Source organism: Bufo gargarizans, chromosome 8 (assembly GCF_014858855.1).
Source record: "Bufo gargarizans isolate SCDJY-AF-19 chromosome 8, ASM1485885v1, whole genome shotgun sequence".
Classification (NCBI taxonomy): Eukaryota; Metazoa; Chordata; class Amphibia; order Anura; family Bufonidae; genus Bufo; species Bufo gargarizans.
The window spans coordinates 152,499,290-152,520,222 of record NC_058087.1 but is presented as its reverse complement, the minus strand read 5'-3'; the positions used below and the strand labels follow the sequence as shown (position 1 = coordinate 152,520,222).

At 41.6% G+C, this 20,933-nt stretch overlaps 1 protein-coding gene across 1 annotated transcript in view; it reads left to right on the top strand.

Annotated features, from left to right (window-relative positions):
* The window catches only part of CLEC16A (C-type lectin domain containing 16A), a 280,950-nt gene that overhangs the window by 249,020 nt on the left and 10,997 nt on the right, over nucleotides 1-20,933 (top strand). Inside the window, exons 23-24 of the mRNA XM_044302863.1 lie at nucleotides 4,354-4,509; nucleotides 13,541-13,636. Of these exons, the coding sequence (XP_044158798.1) occupies nucleotides 4,354-4,509; nucleotides 13,541-13,636 (252 nt within the window). The remainder of the gene's footprint in view (nucleotides 1-4,353; nucleotides 4,510-13,540; nucleotides 13,637-20,933) is intronic.

Genomic DNA, 20,933 nt, shown 5'->3' with positions numbered 1-20,933 from the left:
GACGGATCCGTTTGAAATTGAGCCATATTGTGTCAACTTCAAACGGATCCGTCCCCATTGACTTACATTGTCAAACGCTGCCAGACTGATGCATTCTGAGCGGATCAGTATCCACTCAGAATGCATTAGGGCAGTACGGATGCGTTCGGGCCACTTGTGAGAGCCTTTAAACGCTAGTGTGTGAGCCCTGAACGCTAGTGTGAAAGTAGCCTAATACGCAGTCTGCGATGTAAATTGCCAGCATTCGCCCAATAAGACGCAGGGGCACTTTCCCCCCACTTTTGGGCGGGGGGAAAGTGCGTCTTATGGGGCAAAAAATACGGTAGAATGTGTCAGCAGATAAGAACCATTTGGCCCATCTAGTCTGCCCAATATACTGAATACTATGAATAGCCCCTGGCCCTATCTTATATGAAGGATGGCCTTATGCCTATCCCAACTATAGGTCTGTTCAAGTGTTTCACTCACTACGTATGAGATTATTAAACTTAAAGAAGGACTTTTGCTATACTCAAGAAAACTCAGGGTTTGGTTTAGATACAATAGGTAATCAGAAGACTGGTTCCCACCTAAAGCATCATATATCAGTAAAGAAGAGGTATTGTGAATCACCTTTTCTCCTACCCTTAACATCACTTGTCCACACGCCCTGGAGTTTGGTGAAATGTAGCCTGCTTTCCTAAACCAATTCTGCTTTCCTAAACCAATTCTGCTTTCCTAAACCAATTCTGCTTTCCTAAACCAATTCTGCTTTGCTTTTAACAATGCACTAGTCTTACCTAAGATGTCCTGACATACAACATGTAACACATAACCTATATACAATGCAAACATAAAATAGACAAGGGCCCATTTGACATCATACACTTTTTACACATAAGAATGTATTAAAGCCCCAAACCAAAAAAAAGCAAAATTTGGTGCATCAATTTTTTTACCCAGACGTTCTGTCTGGGTCTCCTTTTTCATTCGTACAAATTACAGTCATCACCTAGTTGGAAGGATTTAAAAGTAAATTAGCAAGAATCCTCAAGGTATTCCTGACGTTCATTATGCAAAATAAAACCCATAAAACAATTTTTTTTTTAAATTAAAAAAAATATTCACCCAATATTAAATGTAACGATGAGCTCTTTTTTTTTTACTATGTGGATTTTCTATAACCCAATTTTAAATAATCCTACTATATCAATGCTTTCTGATTGTCACTTATGAGGGGTGTCTCCTTTTTCCCCAGAAAAGATGAGCAGTAATTAGCTGTTTAACTCCTCAGATGCTGCTGTCAGTACTGACAGTGGCACCTAGGTAGTTTTACTTAAAAAAAAAAAAGAGAACTTTGGCCCCATATGCTTTCTTATTGAAAATATAAAATGATATGCCCTATCCATAACAACCCAGATTACAAATGTAATACATTATTTATCAGTCACAGAAATCAAAACAAATAAATAAAATTATTTTGTTAAAAATGTTTGTATTGTGCATGTAGTAGTAAGGATAAAAACTCTATATAAGTTTGGGATCAACCTAATGGTACTGACCAACATAATAAAGTTATCATGTTATTTATGCCACACAGTAAATGCTGTAAAAATAAATCTCAAAACTATGTAGAAATTGTTTTTTTTATCCCCCCCCAAAAATAAGTTAGTAAAATGTATTGTATACATTATATGTACCCCGAAATGGTTGCTTATCCAAGGGGGTTGAGTGAATGGTATGTCTGGCAACCATCTAGAAATTTGTACACACATTCAGATCTATATTTGGGTGCAGATCCTTCTTCTAGCACAGGAATGCCCAACCTGCGGCCCTCTAGCTGTTGCAAAACTACAACTTCCATCATGCCTGGACAATATACAGTTATCGGGGCATGTTGGAAGTTGTAGTTTTGCAACAGCTGTAGAGCCCTAGGTTGGGCATCCCTGTTCTAGTACATTGCATTGGAAGGATAATTTTAACCTCCCTCCATTAGACAAGTCTCTTTAGATGCAGCTAAATGTTTCCTCCGATCTTTTATGAACTTTAATGAACCCCTGTTCCTGTTCATACTTAGAGGGAATCCCTTCCCACAGGTCTTACTGAAGGAGATCGCTTCTAGAAATCACTTATCCTTGCAGATGAACAGGAGATGCTTCTAGTCTCTTAATTGTATTTTTACGAGGTAGTTTTATTAGAAAGTGCCAGTAGAGAAGAAGCGAGGGTGCACATTTCCCACCGTGCACTCTTATGTAACCCTAACATCACAATGCTTTTCTTATGTTAGGTAGTAATATTAGGCTGGAATATCAAAGGGGGATTTGTCTTGTGTAAATAACACATGTTCATTTCATAGTGAAAAATTATGCAACTTTGTAATATTTGGACAGCTTTATCAGTGTATTTACAGTCGTTCTTCAGTGCTTCTATGGTATAATACCTGGGTATATATGCCAAATTCTACAAGCCCTTAAAAGAGTTGCCCTTAGGTCCTGTGGATGTCAAGTGGTTCCCTCACTTGGAATCCCATCTGTGCGCAGAGCGTAGAGCTGCTAATATGCAGAATCCCCCTGTAGTAGAAACTCAGTTTGAAGTGAGCGGCCAATGGGACTATTTGCCCAGAGCCTCGAGAGTGACTCTTTTTATTAGTGGGGTGTCTGTGATGACACAACCCCGTCAATGCCCATCACCGTATATTATACCCTTTTGAGTCTGTATGAACTCTACACATTCATCATGGGTCCCGATGTTATTTCAACATTCATCCCTTTTTTTTTTCTTTTTAGAACCGTCTCTCTCCCCATGTCTTCATATCTATTTCTTTAATTATTTTGTATGAATGTTGATGACTTAAAAAGAACCTGTCACTATGAAATGCAGCGCCATCTGCAGGCAGAGCAGAAGGAGCTGAGCAGATTGATATATAGTTTTATGGGGAAAAAGTGGTACTGGGAAAAAACCTAAAAGTGGCCCTATGTTGGAGGGCAGGGCCGACAGAGTTAGGCGGGGCCTGCAATGCTGTAGTGCAGAGCAAAATGCCACCCCAGCAGAACCAAATACCACAGTGCAGAACAAAATACTGCCCCGGCAGAACCAAATACCAGAGTGCAGAACCAAATACTGCCCCCGCAGAACCAAATACCACAGTGCAAAACAAAATACTGCCCCCGCAGAACCAAATACCACATCGCAGAACAAAATACTGCCCCCACAGAACCAAATACCACAGTGCAGAACAAAATACTGCCCCGGCAGAACCAAATACCAGAGTGCAGAACCAAATACTGCCCCAGCAGAACCAAATACCACAGTGCAAAACAAAATACTGCCCCGGCAGAACCAAATACCAGAGTGCAGAACCAAATACTGCCCCCGCAGAACCAAATACCACAGTGCAGAACAAAATACTGCCCCGGCAGAACCAAATACCAGAGTGCAGAACCAAATACTGCCCCAGCAGAACCAAATACCACAGTGCAAAACAAAATACTGCCCCGGCAGAACCAAATACCAGAGTGCAGAACCAAATACTGCCCCCGCAGAACCAAATACCACATCGCAGAACAAAATACTGCCCCCACAGAACCAAATACCACAGTGCAGAACAAAATACTGCCCTGGCAGAACCAAATACCACAGTGCAGAACAAAATACTGCCCCAACAGAACCAAATACCACAATGCAGAACCAAATACTGCCCCAACAGAACTAAATACCACAGTGCAGAACCAAATACTGCCCCGGCAGAACCAAATACCACAGTGCAGAACCAAATACCACAGTGCAGCACAAAATACTGCTACCCATGCCACAGTTTGAAACTGTATCATTGCCCTGAGAACGGCAATACAGTTGAATTCAGACGGGAATCTGCAGCCACTGGCCAAGTGCATAGGTGCCTGATGCTCCTACATTGATTAATGCTGAGAGCATAATATGTGTATGTACCCAGTTGGTGGCCATGAGGAAGCCGTGGGTTGCCCTGGGCATCAGCCCACTGGTAACTTTTCCTGTAGGGTCTACGGCCTGTCCGCCCCTGCTTCATCTGCAGCACATTTTGCCTTTTTTCCAGATCTGGTACATTCTCCTCTTTTCAGAGCTCTTATGTACTCAAACTTTATAGTGTCTTTTTAATATTTTAATATTATTGTTATGTGTTGTAAAATTAGTTATTACAAACCCCTGATGAGCACAACCACTTTGTTTCTATTTAATGCTTATCTGTATTCTATTAAAACCTTTAATGAAAATATATTTGCTTTGTGGTAACCATATTATACACCGGCAGCACAGTACATGTGCACGCACATTATTTCCTATCTGGGCTGCGTAGACTTTATGCTACTGTAGTAACGCATGTCTAACATTCCACAGGTTTTGCCGTAGCCCAATGCATAAACCAGCACAGCGCATCACCAGCATCTTCTCCATCACCCCCATCAAGCGGCAGCTCCAGCAGCAGCACAGGGCCTTGTGAGTCTGTCACGTCCAGTTTAACATCAACTCCATCTGCAATTCAGAGTCCATCAGGTAAAATCATTCAATTCAGTGTTATCATTTTTCATTGTTTTTGGTTTTACCGTCTCAAAATCGAGATTCACCGATCCAGAATTCTGAAAGATGTTTTTAATCCTTTTTATTTTTGTTATGCTTTCTTCATATTGGATTGCAAAGAAAGAAATGGGGGTTAGTCAGCACATCGCAGCGCGCAGGGGCACATCACCATGGCGGAAAGGCTCAAAAACAAACACAATGCAACAGCACTCTGCAAGCATAAATAACAAAGTAAATACAATAGTGCCATACTCACTATAGAAAATGTATTAATGCTACTTTATAAATGTGAGATTCTTAGCAAATAAATTTTATACAAAATTATTTGTGCCTGTCCGCCAATGGCAAGGCGATCTCTATAGGACAGGATCATGGTATCATACTGGCCTCCATTAAACCTACATTCCCTGAGCTTAATGGAGGCCGGTATGGCACCGGATAGCATTTAGTGTAGGTTCCTGTCCTATAGAGATCGCCTTGCCCTTGGCGGACAGGCACAAATGATATCTCACATTTATAACGTAGCTTCAACATTCAATTCAAGAAAACAAACTGCAGCACTCATCTGTATTTATCCTGGGAAGCACGTAAACGGCCCGGACTCCACCGGGCAAAGCACTCTGAACAAACAGTATATAATCTGCAATACAGACTTTGCGATATATGTCATTACATGCAGGGAATGTCATTTGCAGTATGTGGGTCGTACGACAAATCAGATTAAGGTCAGAATTAGGAAACATCTATCTGATATCCCCCACTACAATACACGCAGTGTCTCAGCGCCATGTTTTCATTTTGCCACTATTCGCAAAGGCAACACGGCAGCGTTTGTAGTGCAAGAGGTTGAAAGAGTTTCTTCCCCTATTAGAGGGGGTGACCATAAACAGAAGTTATTAAGCAGAGAAGCTTTCTGGATGTTTAAATTGGGAAGTCGTGTGCCAAATGGTTCTTCAATACAAATGACATGTTTTTAGTCTGTTGGATTTTTGGAACCCCGGACTTGTTAGTCTTTTGAGGTATGTTGAGCTTTTCCCTCTTTTTAAGGAGCAGGTGATGGTCATAATCTAATTATTTCTTGCTCTACCCATGCCCATAAAAGATGGAAGTTCATTTTATTTGTGTATGTCACGATGAAGGACCATTATGTGAGGGTCTGAAACGCGTAGACTGTTCATGTATTGAATGTCTGGATTTTTTACCGCAAGCAAATAAATATCACCTTTTATGGGAAGCTGGATTTTTCAATTTGTTCAGAGTAGCTTCCACATTATTCCATTTTCTACAGTGAGTATGGTACGATTGTATTTACTTTTAATATTTGTGTTTGCAGAGTGCTGTTGCATTGTCTTTCTTTGCTCTTCCTATTGAATCTTATGATTTATTTTACAAACTTGGCTAGGTGATATCAAGGTCTAAAATAATAACCGCAGCATTAGTCCTTAGATGTACTTATCATTTAGGCCTATTTATGCTAATGTTCAAAACGCTAATCACAATGTGAGGTCTATAGCAAAAGAAGAGATGACAATAGCCTCACGTCATCTGTAGGGGACCTGGAGGAGATTTAGTGACAACAGCACCATGCATTGGATCATGCAGATTAGCAGTGGTCACCAGTGCATTCTTGCATTGTTGCTGTGTCTATGCATACCATGATTATAGATTCATTAGGACTAGGAAAATCTTGAACAAAAATCGAACGTTGTAGAATTAAGTTGGTGTCATGCATGAAATGTTAGATATATGGTCCATTTTTTAATTGTGATTTTATAGTTCCGCAGTATATCCTGTAGGTAACCAGTCTCCTATAGTATCCTTTTCATCATCCTATGGAAATAAGTGAAATGTCACCCGTGGAGCTGAAATGAATATTTGCCCAGGTGGCAAACACATGCAGATGTAGCAGAGCTAGATTTCCACCAATAAACCATGATATTAAAACCTCTGACAGGTGGAGTGAATAACATTGATTATCTCTTTGCAAAGGCAAGAGGTCGGTCCGTTCTGGAAGATGTCGCATACATCGAACGGGTCTTGTGAAGTCCATGACTCAAAAGGATCCAAGCTTGGTGGACCTACGTAATATTAAGAATTTGGATGTCATATTGTAGCAGATGGGTGTTATCCTCTTGCCCTGTATTTAACATTTGATTGCTTTGAATTAAGAAGTTGTATATTTTCAGCAGAAATGCAATGTACTCCAGTTATCTGATGTTTGTGGTTAGTGTCATCGGGCCACTCAGAAGCCACATGTTGATTGTCAGTTTGCATCGGACAGTCCAGTTTCTTGGGCTGGTCATATACATATAAAACCTGTCAGCTGGTGGCTATCTCATACATCACACTGAACATGCATGTGTTGTCAATTGGGAGAGTGAAGTCGGCGGCTTCCAATTACCTCTGGTGGCTTATTTCCCAGAAAACAAAAGGATTGGGCACGTTGAAATCCAACAGCCCAATCCTTCTCCCCGCCAACAGTTTGGAGATCCCTATGCACAAAGCCAAGAAAAATGGGAAGTCCTCCTAGAAGTTACAATGCATCCTGGTTTATATGTGATTTAATTTTCCTCCTGCCAACTTTTACTGTATGAGAATTTGTGTTCTAGCAATAAGGTTTTCATCTGGTACAAATCCCCTCCATTAGGAGAGACCTGGCACTCAGGACTAGATTTCATCCGTTCATTTCCCTTTTTTTGTTTTACAAACCCCATTAATTCAAGCATGCAATTAGCACTGGCACAAAGATCAATCAGAGCATTTACTTATTGAAATGAAAATTGCCCAGTGAAGGGAATGCACTTTTAACAGACTTTTAATAGTACATTAAAAGCAGCAGTAAAATGACTCTAATGTAGAGAAGGCTGGCGAGCGGTTCTGACACTTATTCTTCTGCTTATTCCCAATCATTCATTTTTGTACAAGTTCTTATAGATCAAAAATGGTGTTCCTAAGGGTACTTTCACACTTACGGCAGAGGATTCCGGCAGGCAGTTCCGTTGCCGGATCTGTCAAATCGTATGCCAACTGATGGCATTTGTAAGACTGATCAGCATCCTGATCCGTCTTATAAATGCATTGAAATGCCGGTTCCATCTTTCTGGTGTCATCCGGAAAAACTGATCCGGCATTTATTTTTTTCACATTTTTTGAATGCCGGATCCGGCACTAATACATTCCTATGGGAAAAAATGCTGGATCCGGCATTCAGACAAGTGTTCCATTTTTTGCGCCGGAGATAAAACCGCAGCATGCTACAGTTTTATCTCTGTCCTGATCAGTCAAAAAGACTGGACTGAAGACATCCTGATGCATCCTGAACGGATTGCTCTCCATTCAGAATGTATTAGGATAAAACTGATCAGTTCTTTTCTGGTATTGAGCCCCTAGGACGGAACACTATGCCGGAAAAGAAAAACGCTAGTGTGAAAGTACCCTAAGGCTAGGTAAATCCAGTAGTCTGTTCCGTTAGAGGAGCAGACCAGAGCCGGACACCACCGCACACCACTGGATCCCTATTCACTATAATAGGATGTGGTGGGTTTTATCAGGACAAATACTGCTGTGTATATATGCAGAAACCCACCGGATCCTTGTTGGACCCCCTTATAATAAATATGGATCTGGCAGTGTCTGGTTATGCTAGATATGGTGACTCCAGTAGTCTTCTCCTTTGCCAGAACAGACTCCCAGATTTACCGTCCACAGATGTGAACCACCATAAGATCATGCAGTAGATTAGAAGCTTTATACTTGACTTTCCAGCTCGGTCTACATTCTATTGTGTATTTCATTTAATGAAATGTGAAAAACTCTCCCCTGACTCTCCCATAGAGAAGCCTGTCTGGATACCTTCAGTGGCCATGTCCTTTCAATGCTGATAACCCCTTTAGGTTTGTTTATCTTGGTGGATTTTCAGATCTGCAGCATGTCAATTTATATTGCAAATCCATTGCAAGATTTGATGCAGAAATTCCCTTTTGACTTCATGGGGGAAGCTATGCACAAATGGAAGCCAAACTTCATTTCACCTGAAGTCGTGTGAGACTTCAGTGAATGAATTCGGCATTCATTTCTGCATCTTCAAAAACATTTAGGAGTCTGAAGTCGGGTTTGATACCAGCTAGTACCTTGGTACCAGAACTGACTTTGGATTGCTAATTTTAAATGTTTAAAAAAATGCAGAAATGAATACTGAATTCTTTCACGAAGTCTTGCGCGGCAATACATGCTGTACGGAGACAGGTCTCCAGACAGTATTAAAACCAAAGTGTTAGAACGAATTGAATAAGGATCTATGATCCGAAGCTCGATTCCCTCAAGCCTACTCACCACCAATGACCCTTCTCTGGTGCCCTTGCCAGCCTATGTACAGTCCAGCCTCCTGCAATGACATCTCTTCCCAATCACTGTCTGAAGCGCTCACATGGAGCAGGAGGTCCGGCAGGGTTGTACATAGACTGGCACTGAAGTCAGGGAGGTTTCTCTCCTTATTAAACACGGATGCTAAGATACTATCCAAAGCTCTGGCTAGAAGGCTGTCGCGGGTCATATCCACCATTATCCACCCAGATCAAAATGGCTTTATGCCAAAAAGGGGTACTCAGCATAACTTGCATAGATTATTTACGAATATTCAGTCCCCGGGAGGTGGTGCCCGCTCCATCCTGTCGTTGGACGCTACCAAAGCCTTCGACAGGGTGGAGTGGACTTTCCTCTGGGAGGTTATGAAGAAAATGCGTTTTGGACCAAAATTTATGGCAATGATTCAGCTGTTATACAATTCCCCAGTTGCTAGGATCAGGATTAATGGGACAGTGACAGAGAGTTTCATCCTGGGAAGAGGTACCCGTCAAGGCTGTCCCCTCTCCCCCCTGCTATTTAATATTTATATCGAACCTTTAGCAACTAGTATAAGGCAGGACTCAAAGGTGGCCGGCTTCGGTATAAATGGGGAGTATGACCGTGTTTCACTCTATGCAGATGACATCCTGGTTTTTATGCATCATACAGACACTACTCTCCCTCGTATAATGGAGCTGGTTGGTCTCTTCTCTGATCCATCCGGTTTGGAGATCAACTGGGATAAGACCGTCCTCCTTCCTATAGACGAGTTGCGTGGCGAATGGGATAATCAGTTGACGATCTCTGAGTCAATAAAACACCTGGGGATAACAGTTTCTGCCAAACCGCATGAATATCTACAATTAAATCTGATTCCGCTGTTGATGAAGGTGAGGGCTAAAATTAAGGTATGGCAAAAAATCCTGCTCTCCAGAGCGGACAGAATCTCATTAATAAAAATGGTAGTACTGCCCCAGGTTCTTTATATTCTGCGCAACTCGCCTGTATGGATTGCAGATAATTACTTTAGATTGATAGACCGGATGCTCAATGATTTAATATGGGGGAGGAAGCGTGTGAGACTAAAGGCACTCTACTTTTCTATGCCCTATGAGCGGGGAGGTCTCAACCTCCCCTATTTTAGGGGTTACTTTATGGCCTCCCAATTATGTCTTTTTAATGACTGGGAAAATAGCCCTTTCTGCAGTAGAGTGGTGAAAGACTCAGGATTCTCGGACTTCTTCACTGTATTGGAGTCTGATTATCTAGTAAACACACTGAGTGGGTACACACTGTTCTGCAAAATGGCTATGAGGACTTGGTTGGCCATAAGGAGATGGTGTGGAGTTAAGGCGTCACTTATTTGTACCCCATTGTGGCACAACTCTAAGCTCCTTAAATTAAATGACTTAAATTGCTGCCAGTATTGGAGGAATAAAAATGTTCAGTATCTACACCAAGTGGTTAGTGAGGGACAAATATTGCCCCTCATGGAACTAAAACAAAGGGCAAACTTAGGTGAGGTGGTTTGGTTTCCATATTTTCAACTAAGGTCAGCACTATCTTGTACGTCGGATAGCCAATTTTTTATTGATACCCCTTTATTTCTACACGATTTAATTTGCAAGAAAACTGTCACGAGAATTAAAATATCACACTGCTATAAACACTTAATGAATAATTTTTTTTCGGATGTTCTCTCTCCAGGACAGAGAGCCTGGTCTTCTTTACCCTCAGAGGTGGGTTCTCCAAGTTGGGAGAACATGGGGGATAGTTTAAAGTTGGTTTCACACAATTTTAATCACATTGTTGTACAATTTAATATTTTGCACAAAATTTATGTGACACCCATATGGTTATACAAAAGAGGCCTTAGGGCCTCTTCCGATTGCCCACGCTGTGGCGATCCCGGGGCAGATCATTTACACCTGTTCTGGGACTGCCCCACGGTGAGCAGATACTGGAGTCTGGTCCAAAACAATCTGGCTCACAAACTCAACATCTCTATCCCTTTGTCACCCAGGATATGGGTCCTGGGAGACTTATCGGAGCTTAATTGCCAGCCTATAAAACGCCAACTGCTGATAAAGGTTATGTTTTTGGCTAGGCTCCTGATCACTAGATTATGGTTTTCCCCTTCTGCTCCAGAGTACAACAACTGGTTGGGCCTGGTCAAGAAAGTGAAAACTTATGAAAAGATTCTGTACAAACAAAGAGGATCTTACTTGAAGTGGGAAAAACTCTGGAAAGATTGGAACAGGGTTAATTAATCAGAACCTTTTTCCCCCCTAGGCTCTCTATGAAGGATTTTTTTTTTTTTTTTTTCTCTTCCTGCAAAGTGGGGTTGGGTGGGGGGTTGGTGAAGTGAAATTAATGTCACTCAATAGAACTGACGGGTTTATGAATTTTATAATATTGCAAAGTAATAAAAAAATAAAAAATAAAATAAAACTATGGCAACATAAAAAAAAAAACAATCAGGTGTATTTTTCTCTTCTCTCAGTGTGGAATAATTAAAAAAAAAAAAAAAAAAAAAAGTCAGGGAGGTTTTTTTTTTTTCACTGCTCAACTGTTTTCCGCAGGTGAATTCTGCAAGTAAATGTGCACAACAATGAACACCATTTGGTGCAGATTTGCAGACATTTTCAGTAGCAATTCCCAATGGCGTTCATGTACACTTTGGGGGGATCTTAAGGGCTAAATCCAGATTAGATGTTATTAGATATGTAAGCCTGTGTTTCCACGCAGCAGAAAATTTCCTCTGCAAAGATGGCGTAAAAATCCATTGCATAATTCGAACAAGTGGATGAAACCAGAAAATAATCTGCAAGAGATCTTACAGAATTAAGAATAAAGCAAGTTTCAAACCTTTAAAAGCTTTATTTAAAGCGTGGTGTGAATGAATTTTGTTGCAGATTTTTTCCACCTAATTTATGTTTCGCCCGGTCATACCCCATAGGTGTATTCAGACACCGTGGTTAAAACAGATGGAAAAACACAGGCATTTTTGCTGTGGTTTTCAGTGCATTATAAAGGCAGATACTAGTTCTCCTCTGTGCACCATTCACTGTTGCTTCTCTGGATCAGCTGGGACATTCAGGCCCTGTTGTTAATACATTTTTCTTGGGTAATATTCTTTGTTGATATCCAGAGGAAACCGGAACACAAACCCATCGAAGGACTTATTTTCCTCAGAATTAAGCTTTGTATTGTTTGGCAGAAAATTGAGGTTGCTGGTTCCAATCTGAACAGCTGCCAGCCTCCAAACACTGGTGTTATGGTTACCTGAACCTTCTCCTACTGCAAACTTAAGTGCTTCTCTCATCATGGACAATGGGGGGCCTATCGCTAGGATATGTCCCCAGTGTCTTATAGGTGGCCCCCGCTCCCATTCATTTCTATGGGGCCAACGGAAATAGCCGAGCCAGTGCTTTGCTGTTTTCAAAGGCCCCATAGAAAATAAAAGGAGGACGGCTGCGCATGCGCAGTGCGCCCTCCTTCACTTGCGGGGCTCCTTTCTCGATATAGCCCAGAGGTGGGACCTGCACCTATAAGACAATGGGGGCATATCCTAGCGATATGCCCCCATTGTCCATGATGAGACTACCCCTTTAATTTCTAGTACTAAAGAAAAATAGTTTTCTGCTGAAATCAACAGAGATTTCCTTCCATGTATTCACAGCGAGTGCTGTGCTCCAAGAATAATAACACTTTATCCCACTGAACTTTTTCGAGTCATAGGATGTTATGTCACTAATTGTACTATTAGCTTATACTCCTGACCTGTAGAGCAGGAGTACAAGTCAGGCCAAAACCAGGAGTGGAAGCCCTTCTGTGTTTTGGACCCATTCCAGGTTTAGAAGAATTATGTATTACCATACACTCATACTTTCTATATTTTCTGTTCTTTGCTTAAATATAGGCATGGGAATGATGTTGCTTTATTTTCTGCATCGCTCTTCATTACACCTACTCTTTTTTGGCACCTAAAGTGAATACCCACCTTCTGCCATCATGTCACTTTTGGGTCATTACGTTCTGTGCTGATTTATTACTTAAAGGGGTTATCCAGTAATCAATAATGATGACCCATCCTGAGGCGGCAAACTGCAGTCCCTATTGATTTTATAATTGGGTCTGTAGGGTTCCATGACGGTGTCTATCAGTTTAATGGGCATCATTTTGCTCATTAATGGCCCCACACCACAAAAAGAAAGCCTATTACATTCAATAAGAGTGAGCAATGCAAGTCACATGTGAATTAGCATATTAGTGGGAGTTTTATAATAATTTACTCATTGGGCCCAGTGGAAATAAGTTGGCCAACTCCTCTGTTGGTAGTAGATTTGATAGAGGGTCCACCATTTTATCTGCTGTGTTCATCGTAATACATGAATTGAGGTAATCAGTAAGTAGACTTGATATAACCAGAGGTAGGTATAATTCCTTGTGGTAAAAAGGTAAGGACCTCAAGTCTTATTAATATAACTAACATCTCGGCTCTTCACCTTTGTCTTGATATCTGGCATGTACTTGCTTCATTGTCTATGTAAATGCTACTGTTTCAATGTCTCTTAACCCTTGTGTTCACTCCTTTGTGTGCTCTCCTATGTTCCACCGTTAAATCCTCTTATGACCTGTCACTGTGTTTCCCTCTAGTAAGATCTGGCAGGAAAGGAAGACGGCGAGTCTTTAGTCTATCGGAGGCAGACAGTCACGGAGGACACTGGGTTTAGGCCCTCGAGCTACAACTGCCTCAGTGAGTCTCATTAGCGCTAGCGCATCTTCAGCCCGTTCCATGAAGCATCCATTGATAACTTAGAGTGTGAAAGTAATGATGGTCGCCTGTACACTCACCGATTGTCTTCTGGAGTTGCGGTCTTCTGTCAGATTAATCCATCACTTAGTTATTGCTTATCAAAAGGCTGTTCATTCATTACTTAGCAGTTTTTTCCCTCTGTTTTCAAAAGTGACATCAGAAAATGGTCACTATTGCAGAAAGATTACATCTGGCTTTCCCCAAATCCTGCCCAGTTATGCAGCACTATAGAAGTGACTGAATAGATGTATCCACTATGGAAACTGTAATGGAGGCCATACATGAACTTAAAGACCTAGATTTACTTGGAATTTTAGGTGTAAATCTGTTTTACATACATTTTTCTCCTCACTTTAAAGGGAGTCTGTTGCTGCATTTACACTTATTAAACTACCAGCAGCGTCCCATTGTATAGCATTTATTTTTTTGGCCTTTTTGTTGTTTATTTGCAATATAAAATAATCTTTATCCATATGCAAGTGCCCAGGAGGTGTCATCTACTGTATCTCTGCGATTCCCCAAGCCCTTCTGTCCTAACCGTGCATTGCTCTTCCCCCCTCCTCTCTATCACCCTTACCCTCTCCCTGCAATATCACTTATCCCCCTCGGTGAAACCTACAATATTTGTCCCACGCCTGCACATTACAAACGCCACTGTGAGCATCGGCTTCACAACTTGTAATGCAAATGTATTTTATATTATTAATATTTATTATTAAAGCACCATTCATTCCATGGCGCTGTACATATGATAAGGGGTGCACATACATAATACAGACAATTGCAATAAGCTTGAACAAGACGAGTTACAAACTAGTACAAAAGGAGAGAGGGCCCTGCCCGCGAGGGCTTCCAATCCACAAGGTATAGTTATGTATTGTTATTTTATGTTTTGGCCATAATGTCCAGTAAGGGATATGTTTGGCAAAAGGTTGGCAGGAACATGGCTAACCCTCCTCTTTCTCCCCTCATAGTAGGAGTTGGCTCGTCATGTTTCCTGCCAGGACAGAGGGGAGAGGGGAAAATCTGACAGAATCAATATAATATTTTATTTATATTGGAACATAGCAGTTACTGACATGATGATAAAGGAAAGGAAGAGGATATTCTATTAATAAAAAATGTACAATTGCCGCAGTTGTGTTACAATAAACCCATTATTAAAGGGGTTTCTTGGGCATTATGAAAAATATAAGCATGCCTCTGACCTGCTGAAGAAAGACTGTTGCGTTAATACTTACTGCTCCGCTGTTGCTGCCCTCCCCGCTGCACTCGCACAGGCTGCGCGCCCTTCTGTCAGCTCCCGAGCTGATGTCTATGCGTCTTTTCCTGTTCAGCAGCATAATAGTAAATGCATGTAACCATAATAGTGGATGCAGCTCAACATGATAAAAAGCGCACACATCCGGTCAGGACCCAGGAGGAAGAGCGCGCAGCCTGTGCGAGTGCAGCAGAGATGGCGGCGTCAGCAGACAGATAAGTGTTACCAAAGCAATCTTTCTGCATCACGTCCAAGTAATGCTTGTATTTTTCATAATTCACCTAAGATTCATACCTGTGATCTCTACACACAAGGCTGAGCACTTTTCACTAAGCTATAGCCCTTCCACATAGAGAAGACAGATATTACTGGTGACTTTATAATCATATATTGTGCCAGTGAATAAAGCAGTAATATGTAGATTAGCTTTCTGAGCAGATCTCGTGGTGTGTGGTAAGGCTGTAAAGTTGTGCATATGATATGTACATGCTCTAGGACACAGCCCTGCCCTCAGCCTGCTGTCTAGCCCTGTCAATCAAGGGGAGGGGGGAGTGTGCCGAGCACAGGGGGTGTTACAAAGTGGTGCTCCAAGGATTAAGTCCTGCCTGCTGGTGCTCCAACTTGCTAATTTGCATATGAATCAAACACAGATATCTCTGCAGCTGTTTAGCATATAGACAAAAGAAAGGTATAGTTTTAATACACATGATGAACCTTATCAGGGAGTATATTTGGTTTAATAGGGTTGATCATGCTGACAGAGGCTCTTTAACTACTGTATGTTACTGATTATAGTTCTATCTATCTATCCATCTATCTATTATTTAGTGGAACATGCATGTAGTACCTTAACCCCTTAAGAGTGCAGCCTAGTTTGTCACTTAAAGGGAGCCTGTCACCATGAAAATGCTAATTAATCTGCCATCAGCGTGTTATAGAGCAGATTGATTTATTCCTGCGTCGGTACTATCAGTGACTGACAGCCTTCCCTCTATGACTGTGTATACAGAGATAGCTGTCAATCACTGATAGGACCGTCTCCTCATAGAGGGAAGGCTGTCAGTCACTGATAGGACCGTCTCCTCATAGAGGGAAGGCTGTCAGTCACTGATAGGACCGTCTCCTCATAGAGGGAAGGCTGTCAGTCACTGATAGGACCGTCTCCTCATAGAGGGAGGGCTGTCAGTCACTGATAGGACCGTCTCCTCATAGAGGGAAGGCTGTCAGTCACTGATAGGACCGTCTCCTCATAGAGGGAAGGCTGTCAGTCACTGATAGGACCACCTCCTGACATCATAGCCCGGAATGAGCAGGAATATAAATTAATTAAATACAGGTTATACTGAATCTTTCCCCATAAAACTATATATCAATCTGCTCAGCTCCTCCTGCTCTATAACCTGCCTGACAGGCTTCCTTTAAGGCACTGCAGTTTTTTCTCTTTTCTTGATTGCCACAAAAATCGTAACTTATTTATTAACTAATTTATTCTGCCGACATAGCTGATTTTATGAGGGGCAAGCTGTGTTTTTAATACCACCATTTTGCCGTGCATCTAATAATGTATGCAAAAACATTTTGACACAATGGTGTGAAAGAACAACACAATCCAACCAATTTTTAGGGTTTAATTTTATACAATGTTCACTGTGTGATGATGATGATGGCATTTTAACTTTATTGTGCAAATCAGTATGATTAGCACAATAAAGCATTGTGCTCAACATTTTCTCGTGGTTTACTACTTTGTGCACAACATTTTCTCGTGGTTTACTACTATTGGAAAATCAAAAAGTTCTCTTTCAAAAAAACAGAGCTGTGTATAATACAGCAGGCACCTGCAAACGAGGAGGCAAGCCCTGCTCCATTATAGCGGTGCATTATTATGGTACCAAGGGTTAGCCCCCTACACTCAGTGATGTAACATTATAGCACTAAGCATTCAGGAGTTAGTGTTTTCCAGTTACAAGAGGTTATACCCTGTCAATAGGATAGGGAATATCCGTTAGAGCAATGGTTCTGCGACCGCTGACACCCCCACCATCATGAGAATGGAGAACCCATGCCCCAAAATAGATGGAATGGCTGGTTAAGCATTCATCTCTCTAGGACGTCTGGAAATAGCCGAGTGCCATACTCTGCTATGTTAGGCAGTCCCATAGCGAATAAGTGGCATCCTTGATTTGCCCCTCCATTGATTTTAATGGCACGGAGCCTCCAACTTCATGATCAGTGGAGGTCCCAGCTGTCAAACCCCTTCTGATCTAATTGGTATTCTCTATTCTAAGTATATAGAATATATTCTAACTGGAACACGCTTTTAATCTTGCTTCTACCTATATACTGATCTTGTGTTCAAGGAAATGTCGTGGTTTCAGACTTCTACTTCAAGAAAATCAAGAGAAATGTATTTTACGTGAATTGCCAATATTTTAAATGCTATTCACTTTTTCTAGCTTGGATATGGCATGTTCTGGTCTGTTGATTAATGCTTTCTAAGAAATTGTCAGAGAGATGTCGTTTGCACAGAACTTGTTCTTAAAGGGTACTGACACCTTTGGGGGCTTTTTTATTACTGCATTTTACTCGTTTTGGAATAAAAAATTTTTTTTATATTATTCTTTATTTTAAAAAATTAACAGTTTTTTGTTCTACTGCTTTCTGGAGATAATTTCTTTCTGCTTTACAGTGAATCCATCAGGGAGTTGCTCTGACTGCTCGTTCTGTTGCCTTTATTTTTGAAATCCTGACGGCTCAAAGGCCATATTCTTATCAGACTAATAAGAATTTAGCTATAATGAGTGTTTATGAGCTGTCAGGAGTTTGAAGATAAGCGTTACAGATCTAACCATTAGAGCAGCTACCTGATGGATTCACTGTAAAACAGAGGAAAATGGTCTGCAGATACACTGAAAGTGAAGTAGATAAATTTCTGAAAAACACCAATTGAAGTCCAAAATGAGTAAAATACAATAAAAAAAAATGCTCCCAAATGTGTTCATAGCCTTTAAAGCACTGATTCTCCATTGATGAACTGATATATTGGAGAACCGATGAAATCCCCTATGGCTTTTAGTTCCAGCTGTCAGAGGATGTTTATTGGCTGTCTGTAGTTTGCACCTCATTCACAGCCTGTAGGCTGCCATGAACAGGAGCATGATGTCGGAATCCCAGGGCTACAGCCAAGATTTTCTCTTTGTCTGCAGGGCGCTATGCGAACGCCCACAACAGTAAAGTGATCAAGTTCAGTAATAACTCAGTGTTAGGAAACTGGTACAAGCAGACCTCTACTTCTACTTAACAAGCCTGTGGTTGTAGACCATTTTGATATGGCCAGGATGTGATTCCGTGGTTTACTTTACGAGAAAATGTGCGTGTTGACAAAGAACGTGCAATTCACGGGTATCTGTTGGACACTTTATGAGACTTAGTGGGCATAATATTGCACAACACACCGAATTACACATGGCCTAAATATAGTTTATGGGCCTTTTACCATCTGTGTACAGGTTTGTTTAATCAGTTGCCAGTGGACGTTCCCATACGCCAGTCTTGACCAATGTGTGCCGGAGCAGATGCCTCTTAAAGGGAACCTGTCACGGGATTTGATGTATAGAGCTGAGGACATGGGTTGCTAGATGGTTGCTAGCACATCCGCAATACCCAGTCCCCTCATAGCTCCATGTGCTTTTATTGTGGAAAGAAACCGATTTGATCCATATACAAATTACCCTGAGATGAGTCCAGCGTGAAGGAGCCCAGCACCGCCCTGCATCCTCAGAATCTCCTCCTTGCTCCCCGAGGTCAGACAGCCAGAGCGCCGTAATCTCGCGAGGCGCAAGCTAGCGCATGCGCTGTTCCTTCCCTGAGGCTGATGCCAGCACAGGGAAGGAACACTATGAGGACACTGCGCATGCGCTAGCTCACGCTGTCTGACGTCGGGGAGGAAGGAGGAGATTCTGAGGATACGGGGCTGTGCTGCGCTCCTTCACGCTGGACTCATCTCACGTACAGGACACATCTCAGGGTAATTTGCATATGGATCAAATTGTTATTTTCCACAATAAAAGAACACAGAGCTAGGGGGTTTGGTTATTGCGGATGTGCTAGCGGTCAGCTAGCAACCCATGTCCTCAGCTCTATACATCAAGTCCCGGTGACAGGTTCCCTTTAATGAATTAAGCCCATCTCTGGCAGTCCAGAAACTGAAAGTTACACCAGCTGGGGGCTGGCGTAAGTTTTAGTAAATCCGGTGGGCGGTGCCACAATAGCGTAATGGTATAAATGTCACTCAGTGTGTAATGTTTTATTGAAAGGAATTGTACAGATTCCAGAATAAAAAATAATAAAACATTTGCATTTTTAACAGAAATAGCACCACTTTTGTCCAAGGGCTATGTCTGATATTGCAGCTCATCCCAATTCAAGCGTATCTGACTAAGCTGCAATACCAGACACAGTCCATGGACAAGGGTGGTGCTCTTTCAGATATTTTTTTTCTTATGGTAAACCCCTTAAAATGGTTGTGTAACAAAACATATTCTACCTTTTTCAAACCAGCACCTGGATCTGAATAGTTTTGTCATTGCATGTAATTAAAAATTTTGTATAGCCAGTGGGCTATTCCCTGAAATGTATCTGCATAGCGCCGCCTGCTTTTTATTCTTTTCCTTATTTATTGTCCGTCTCACTGAGCTGGTCAAACATGTTCAGTTCAAATCTTTAACTGCCACCAGCTATACAGTGGTTATAAAAAGTCTACACACCCCTATTAAAATGTCAGGTTTCTGTGCTGTAAAAAAAAAATAGACAAAGATAAATCATTTTAGAGCTTTTTCCACCTTTAGGCCTCATGCACACGGCCGTGAGCGGTCCGTGGTATCCCGGTCTGGCATCCTGCTGAGAGCAGGAGCGCACGGCGTCATTGGTTGCTATAACACCGTGCGCTTCATGCCGCCGCTGCACTACAGTAATACACTGGTATGATACACGGCTGTGTGCTTGAGGCCTTAATGTGACCTACGAACTGTACAATTGAAAAACAAACTAAAATCTTTTAGGTAGAGGGAAGAAGACAAAAAAACTAAAATAATATGAGTAAAGTGAAAGTAAATATCCCAGCATGCATTGCAGCAAGCATCTTCAGAGGAGTAGTCACATGACATCCCCACCCACCTCAGTTCCTATAGAGACAAGAGCCCCTCAGACTTCTGTACAGACACAGCAATAGAAAGCACACCCCAGTCCCAGCAGCAAAGAGAGGTCACTTCACTAGCGGTTGCCATCTTCAAACGGTTGTCGTTTAAAAAATTATAAATCCTACAGCGAAGAGCTTTATATTGCACAAGACCCAGACCTACATTTTGATGCATAGTATGTCTCTGAAATATTAAAAATGAAGGCACAGTCGCAGTTTAGAAATTGGCCTTCAAATTTGAGGTGGCTAGAGTGGAGTTTCAAAAAAATGGTCATATTGTGAAAACTATCAGGACTATGGCTTAGTCGTGGACATTTTTTGTGGCAGCAGGGATAGCTGAACGTTTTGATATAAGATTTGTGTAGGTGGGCTTGAAAATGAAGGAGTGGTGGCAATTTAGAAATCATGTCCTGATTTTTCAGCTCCCACTCTAGCTTTTGTCAGCTCCCACTCTAGCTTTTGTCAGCTCCCACTCTAGCTTTGAACATTCCGCCATTCATTCCTATGGGACCAATTTTCCTATTACTATGGGATGCCGATATTACGTGAGCCACTTGGCGAAACAATCCACAAAGTAATAGCACACCAATCGGGAACAATCCGCACGTTTCGGTATATTACTGGCTATGTAGTGTAAAAACTGTGGGAGGAGTTAGGGTGTAAATTTGGCTATAATAATAAGAATATATATGTGAGATAACAGTAAGTGGTCTTGCCATGCAAGAACACTTAATAACAGAAGTGCCAGATTCGGCACATAACTGACAGGAACGGAGCCT